The sequence below is a fragment of the Condylura cristata genome, unplaced genomic scaffold, assembly GCF_000260355.1.
Source record: "Condylura cristata isolate star-nosed mole 26May11 unplaced genomic scaffold, ConCri1.0 scaffold00003, whole genome shotgun sequence".
NCBI lineage: Eukaryota > Metazoa > Chordata > Mammalia > Eulipotyphla > Talpidae > Condylura > Condylura cristata.
In genome coordinates, this window is record NW_004567104.1 from 22,151,002 (window position 1) to 22,158,701 (window position 7,700).

At 43.2% G+C, this 7,700-nt stretch overlaps 1 protein-coding gene across 3 annotated transcripts in view; it reads left to right on the forward strand.

Annotated features, from left to right (window-relative positions):
* Positions 1-832: 832 nt before the first annotated feature.
* Positions 833-7,700, forward strand: part of LOC101631326 (fetuin-B-like) — a 7,769-nt gene continuing 901 nt past the window's right edge. Inside the window, exons 1-6 of one of the 3 annotated variants that reach the window (XM_004675074.1) lie at positions 833-1,077; positions 1,425-1,524; positions 3,080-3,167; positions 5,278-5,447; positions 5,971-6,069; positions 7,295-7,378. In XM_004675074.1, coding sequence (XP_004675131.1) covers positions 833-1,077; positions 1,425-1,524; positions 3,080-3,167; positions 5,278-5,447; positions 5,971-6,069; positions 7,295-7,378 — 786 coding nt within the window. The remainder of the gene's footprint in view (positions 1,078-1,424; positions 1,525-3,079; positions 3,168-5,277; positions 5,448-5,970; positions 6,070-7,294; positions 7,379-7,700) is intronic. The other 2 variants (XM_012734511.1, XM_012734516.1) reach the window with 2 other exon arrangements.

Sequence of the window (7,700 nt, forward strand, 5' to 3'; positions counted from 1 at the left end):
GAGCAATCCTTATGTATCCACTTGTGCAGCAATTCCAAAACTTGTTTGGAGTTCATTACAAATCTTCTCTTATGGCCTAGGAAGTGTGGGCAATTGTGGTCTAAAATAAGTTTGTCCCCTCAAGGCATCCGGGGTGATGCCATAACATGCTAATGATTGTGAGGCCCTCCTAGACCCTGCTTCTAGGGGTGCAGCAGGGCTCCTGAGCACTCATCTGAGCAAAGACCCCTGGGGATGGGGTGGGAGGAGGAGTGAGAAGAAGGAGGGGCAGGAAAATAATCCATGGACTAATGGATGTTCCAGGATGCTCCAATCTAGAAGCTTCTTTCCATTTCTAACTCTTTTCTCAGGAAGTCTGAATACACTTGTCACCACTGGCCCCAGGGCCACAGGATCCAAGCCTGAGACAAGCCCAAGGGTAGCCGATGACAGTAACTGCAGGGAGGTGGCAGGGGACCAGAGAGGCGGTGAGATCCCTGCATCTTCTGATTCACATGGAACCCTGGGTACAAGCAGAATGTGATCATGACCAAGAGGGAGACTGACTGCAGTGTTTATTATGATTTCACGGGCAACAATTAAAAACCTAAAGTTGTTTGCATGTGCGCGCACACACAACTAGGTGAGGTAGGAGTGATAGGGGGAGCTAAAATAAGAAATATTGGCAAATACCATCCAATATTGACTCAGAAATACAAAATTTAAAATTCAAACCGTGGTTCCTAGTTCAGATGGAATTACAAAACTGTTTCTCTTGACCTTTGAAAGCCTTATAAATAGCTTGACCCTAGGACTACCTGGACTGCCGCATCCTGTGCTTGCTCCCGGCAGGATGGGTCTGCTCCTGCCCCTGGTGCTCTGTGCCCTGGCTGTGGTCACTGGGGCTACATCTCCCCCCGGGCCAGACCTGCCACCCATCAAGCCATCGCCTTTACTCTCCCGTGGCTGCAATGACTCAGATGTGCTGTCCTTTGCTGGTGTTGCCCTGGAGCACATCAACAGGGACCGCAAGGATGGCTACGTGCTGAGACTCAACCGAGTGAGCGATGCCCGTGAACACAGGCAGGCAAGTGGTGGTGCCCCCATCCCCCGGGTTCCCCCATCTCCCCATTTCCTCCTCCCCCTACCCTGCAGGTGTTGGCTGGTCTGGCTAGGGCTGGGCACCAGGGACTCAGCTTGCTGGTGCTTTCTGTACTGGAAGCTGCTGACAAGCTCTGCTCTCCTCGGCCAGGGTGCCTGCAATGCTCTTATTATCACCACAGACAAAACTAGCCCTTGTGTCGTACTGCAGACTTGATAATGTTTGGACAAGCATCTTAGCCTTGACTCTGCTATACAACGGAGGGTGTGGGGGCCAGCGCGTACTGGTTACTGCTCACCCGAGATGTGGTTCCTTTCTAGCCCCTGTCAAAATTTGGACCGGTTACTTTGTATTATCTCACCCTGGACGTGCTAGAGACTGACTGCCACGTGCTCAGCAAGAAGCCTTGGAAGGAATGTGAGGGGAGGCCACTGCATGTATCAGTAAGTGCCTGTGTCCAGGGGCCCCAGGGGAGACAAGAGGGGCCCTCTGTATGGGGTGAAGGTTATTCAGGGCGATCATCTTCTAAGTGCTTATAAACTCCTGGGCATTGTGCCTGTGGTCATTCTGGTTCTATAAACAAAATAGTGTTTAACTTGTTTTTCCGAGGGGTTCCCGAGAGTCCCTGGGAATTATGAATCCCAGAATTGACGAGTTGACCCAAAGTATTTTCTACCTCCACGACACTCCTTTAGATGCGAAACCAGTATTTGACTTTGAGATAAAAGTCTGAGATGAAGTCCTCTCTTGTGTGTTTTAGAAAGACTGTAGGGGTGATTGAGGGAGAGCTTTTGTATTCATTTTATTTTGGTTTCATGTTCATGAAACTGATGAGTTTTGCAGCTGACACGGGAAAACGTACATTGTGGCAGCTCTAAAAAACACTGGGTTGATTTGCCAAAATCAAAAGGCCTTCAGAATTCATCATTTTAATGATGAACATGGGAGAGCTTGAAGAGCAAAAGTCAGTTTCAGGATTCTGAATATGCTGAGACTGTTTCCATTTATCAAGGGAAGCTGAAAACATGAGTGCAGGATCAGGTTAAGAAGGAAGCTATTGGGTCAAGATAACTTTTCTAATCATTTACTCAAATTTGCCAGGCTGCACCTACCTCATCTGGATAAGCAAATAATCTCTTTAACCCTGCTGAAAATGTATACTTTTAAAGGAGGCACTAGGTGGGAAAATAATGGACTGTAAAGTGTACACTGATTCCAACATGACAGAAGTTTGTTTCTTGTTCATGCAAAGTTCAAAATATAAATGTCTGAAGAAGAAGTGGTTTTCTCCAGTGTTTACTAGGGGTGAGGGGCCCTTTTGCTATCTGGCTGTGACTCTGTCACCTCCTACCCCAGCTCAGTGGTCACCAGCACATCTGCCTCGGCTATGGCAAGAACCGCAGGAGGGCAGAGGGCTCAGGGGAGGCCTTCATGGGCAGACCTGGAAGTGGTTACATCCCTTCCGCTCACCTTCCTGTGTCAGCACCCAGCTGTGCCCAGTCACACGGGACCAGCAAGGACTCTGGGGGATGTAGTCTGGCTGTGTCCCAGAAGTAGGTTAAACTGCTTGATAATCAGCTGGTGGGTTTCCACAGTCAGAGCCACCGGAATAGGGACCTGGTTAGTGGGGCAAAGTGCTGCTCTGTGAAGCTTTCCACGGCCACAGTAGCACAAATTTGCTCCCTGGCCCGGGAATTGACCCACACGGCAAGGCAAATCTCCTATCTTGCCTGTTGCTCCCCTCAGCAGTGTATTTCAGTCAATTTACGTGTTCTGCTCCCCACTCCGTCTCTGTGAATCTTCTTACCCCTGTACCTCGGGCCTGTATCCCAGTTCTTGTATGCATAAATAAAAATAAAACTTAAAAAAAAAAAAGGCCACCAGAAAAGCCCTTCAGATTTTCAAAATTTTAAATTAAAATGTGTAATTTGGGGTTTTTTTTTTTTTTTTGATTTTAGAGTATTTTTCCATGTCATGAAATGCATGTATTTGTTCCAGGTTTATGGTCAATGCAAAGCATTATTATACATGCCCCAGACAACAAGAATTCTCAATACACGTGCTTATAACTGTACTCTACGCCCAGGTAAGAGATTAATTTGATTTTGTTTATTTTATTAAAATTTAGACAAAATGGGGCCTCCCTGGTGTTGCAGGGGGTTAAGGCTCAGCACTCTGAATCTATCCGCAGCCACTGCATCATGAGTTTGGTCCCAGCCAGGTGGTGGCCCACATGGTACAGCAGACCTCTGCTGTCTCACCCGCTACTCCCCTCAGCAGTGTATTTCAGTCAGTTGGCCTATTCTTTTCCCTATTCTGTCTCTGGTGTGTCCTCTCATTTCCTTCCACCTCTGGCCTCCACCTCAGTTCTTGTATGCATAAAAATAAATCTAAAAAAAAAAAAAGACAACGACAAAATGCATTTAACATGTGTTATTACTCAGTCACATGGGACCAGCAAGGAGAAATAGGTTAAACTGCATGATAATCAGCTGATGGTTTCCCATCCTCAGAGCCATCAGAATAGGGCCCTACCTATTGGGGCAAGGGGTTAAAGCACAGCAATGTGAAGCTCTCTAAATCCTAACTCCCGGTCTGTTACAAATGTCCTAATTTCTACATTGGGTGCCCAGCTGGTCTTTCTCGCCATGTGTGCAGAGATTCTCTCAGACCCCACAGCTCTGCTCTCCACACAGCTGGGTGCTTCCCTGTTTTCTGAACACACCTGATAGACTCAGTTGTGGAACTCATGACCATCTGTGAGGAACACTGACATAGTGTTCTCTATTCAAGAAATAAGGGTGCTGTCCTCTCTACGTCCCTGTAAACCTTTAACCTGACCATTCCTGGAGCTCACACCATGCCCTGCCTTGTTCTAGAGGCTTAGCTCATATACCATGGAAACTTTTCATCTCTTCTTGCTGCCTGCTACCACCCTCCTTATTCCTTTCATATATATTAAGTATACTATGATGTCTAAATAATGAACAAATGTCCTAAAATGATGCTGCAAGTCATGATATTTGATATATGTAAGTGGGTGCGTTCTGGGTCCTGCTTGTATAAGCAGCATTCAGCACCTGGGAAGCAGGTTATGACCACTTATCATGATGTTACGTGCACGTGATTCCCCTGGGCAGTCATATTCAGGTGCAATTTCTGAGTCCCTAAGTCTGGGATGAGACAGAGACCCTACATTTCTCAACAAATCCGGGTGATAACTGATTTGCATTTTTCTTGAGGGACAATGCAATCAAGCAAATCCATTATTTACCACCATCTAAGCTTCCTGGTCATAAAGATGGGACTTCTCAACTATAAATTGAGGGACAACAATTAATCAGAATCAAGACTTAAATAAGTTAGTCAGAAGTGACCTCACAATAGTGCCAAGAGTGATAAGCTGCTCATAACTACCCCTTAACCTAAACCTCCAAACCCCTCCACAATAAATACGCAAATGACTAGTTTAGTTGTCTGAACACAGTTGTCTCAACAATATGTTTACTCTAAAAAATGAATTTCAGTCAAGTCCCCTGATCAACTTTCTCACTAGAGTTGCCCCCTCCACCTGCTTCCAATCAGAAATTCTGACTGTACCACTAGTGTGATAACTGTATCTGGTCACAAAGTGACTTAATCAAATTTTGTTTTCTGAGTCAGTTGCATTTTCTAACAAACAGCTTCTGTTCCCACCTTCAATTGTGCTATTTATTCATTCATTCAACAAATACTTACTAGATATTACCATGCATTAGACATTATGTTTGATGTTAGGGACTAATGGGTAAAAAGCCATAATGTAAAGAAAACTCAACCTTTTAAGGCTCCTGGACCCACTAAGAGAGGCAGTGGTTCTTGATGATATTGAACCCAATGGAAAAAAAGTGTTTAAATCAGAATAAACATATGTATACATCATGAGTTTTGAACAATATCCATTCTGAAACATAAGCCAAGGTGTGAACAGGAAAAACACCCTATGATTTTACTTTAATTATGAGTGCAATACATTCTTAATGCACAAAACCCAGCGCTGACAGTTTTCTATTCAGAAAGTGTCCTTTCCACTCCATCCTTGACGAAATTCAGCATTATCATTTTTTTATTTACAATCTCTGTCTCTGTTGTGGTTATATAGAAGTGGGATTAAAAATCATGAAGTCTCATTATGGTGCTCTCTTTGACATCAACAGTTTCTAGTAGAAAAATTCACTCAATGTGCCCTGACTGCCCCACGCTCCGCCCCATTGACGTATCAAATCCTGAGGTTTTAGAAGCTGCCACTGAGTCTCTTGCAAAATACAACAATGAGAGCACCTCGAAGCAATATTCTCTGGTCAAAGTCACGAGAGCTTCTGCCCAGGTGAGAATGAACACCCCCATGGTGAGTGTGTGACTCCTTTCATTTCAGTGGCCTTAAGGCAAGGAGGGAAATGGACTTCCAGTCTCTGGATTTTTCTACTTAGGGTCACTTTATTGCTACATTTGAGATCTGAGTGACCATGGACCATTTAGCAAGTCAGCTTCTGGACATGTTAGACTTGGGAGTGGGTGCTGAGGGCAATGAAGTCACAGTTGTGTAGGCATTATGTTGCTGTCCATTAAAGTGATGAAAACTCATCTAAAAAATTTACCTGAGAAGAAATGAGGTCACCCAAGTGAAGGCTTTTAGAGCCCTCTCATGTCCTTTGAAGGGAAGGAAAGTGTGGTGGTTTTTTCCTACATGTCAGAGTCCATTTCATGCTTTGATGGTGGTGGGGTTACCACTGGGACACCAGGATCCCTGGACTAACCTCAATTTGTGATTGTACAGTCTGTTAATATCAGGTTATCAAATCATTTCCCCTAATGGAAAGTCTGATTTTTATTTCTCAATTATTATCCAGTGGGTGTATGGGTTTTCCTACTCCGTGGAATATTTAATCAAAGAGGAACCTTGTACCAAATCCGAGGCCAGCTGCACACTTCAGTCTCCTAACTCAGAGGTGAGTATCTGAGTTTCATCAGAATTTAAGATTTTATTCACAGGTGAGATCTATATTTTATTTTAATTCTAAATTATACATAAGTTTTTATAATAAGATGCTCTTGTTCACCTCAGGATGAACTGACGAATAGAGATTGTGCCGGCCCACCTGCACTGATAAGTTTTCATTTGATTACAGGTGCATCCCTTAGCAAAGTAAAAATGATCACAGAAAACTGTAACATGTAGATGAACCTCCTCAATGGCTATCCTTAGCTGCACAAATTCAGTTCTATTTGGAATCCTTCTTGGTGTTTCTCTCCCTGGACTACTCCTTCAGAAGGAGCAAGTCAGAACAAGTCTTCATTGACAGAAGTCATCCCCAGTAAGAACGGAATCTTGAGGCCATTGGAAACACCTAGTAGGACTGTCATGGGCACTGGTGTTGTAGCAAAGTTGGGCAAAATGCATCAAACGTTCTATTCTGTTTTAGTCAAGATTATTTGGTGTATGCTCGTCACTTTCTACTGGATTCCTCAGGATACCCTATAAAGGATTATGTAATCTACAAAGAAATAACATCTTTTATTTACTTAAGGACTAATTGGGAAAATGTCTTCACCATATTCTGCAGGATCTCTTTCTTTCTGGCAATGACAACTTGGGATTTTTGATTATTTTCAGTGAGACTAATTTCACTTAGGTAACTAAGATTTACTTCAATGTATTTTATGAAAGAATTCTGTTCAGTCAATTCTGAATCAAAATATGTCTCATATTCAATTCAAAGATTTTCTCTCACGGTCCTTCAAAGCTGATGTAGATTTTTGGACTCTTGTGAGAAAGGGTTGAAGGATGATTCTTTCACATATCCTCCCCACCCTGGATCGTTTCCTAATGTTTCCTTTTCCAATTTCCAAGAATAGTGTAGAAAGAGTACAAAAGTATTTTACATAACTGACCTTGCAGTTGTAAAACTAGGGTCTTTTTTCAAATAATTTTCTAGTAATCACATCATTATTCAAGAAATCCTGAATTTCACAGTACAGGAGATCACTTAGCCTAATATCTGTGATTCGTAGGGATTATCTAGAGGTTGGCATGAGTCTGCCTATTACATAGTAGGGGCATAAAACATTGATTGTTGTGTTCTATGTAAGCAGGAAGTCTACTGAATAGTTTTATGATCACTATAGTTCTATTCACAGCACATCATAATTTTTCTTTTTTTTTTTTTTTTACAGCCTGTTGGTCTTTGCATAGGTTCGCTGAGCCGAAAATTAAGAAAAACTTTTGTCTCTGTGACTTGTGACTTCTTTGAATCACAGGTAATTAAAAAAAAAATTGATTGTCTTCCGTGAAGGAAACTGCAGATTAATCTTTAACTGCCCCTACCTCATCCTCCTCTTAATGTCCTAGAGCCTAAGACCACCACTTCATTCATGATACCCTAACACCGCACCCACAGGGGAGCTGCTGAGAGACCCACAAGGCTGTTTCAGGAACAGTGTTGTCCTGCAGAATAGTGACGCTCCTTCAGAGCGAAGAGCCTACTAGCTAGGATGACTCAGGCCTTTGACCTTAAATTCCATGTCCTAATCACTGTTATACAGAACCACTGGCTTAGTTGTTTCCATGGAAGGTGAGTCT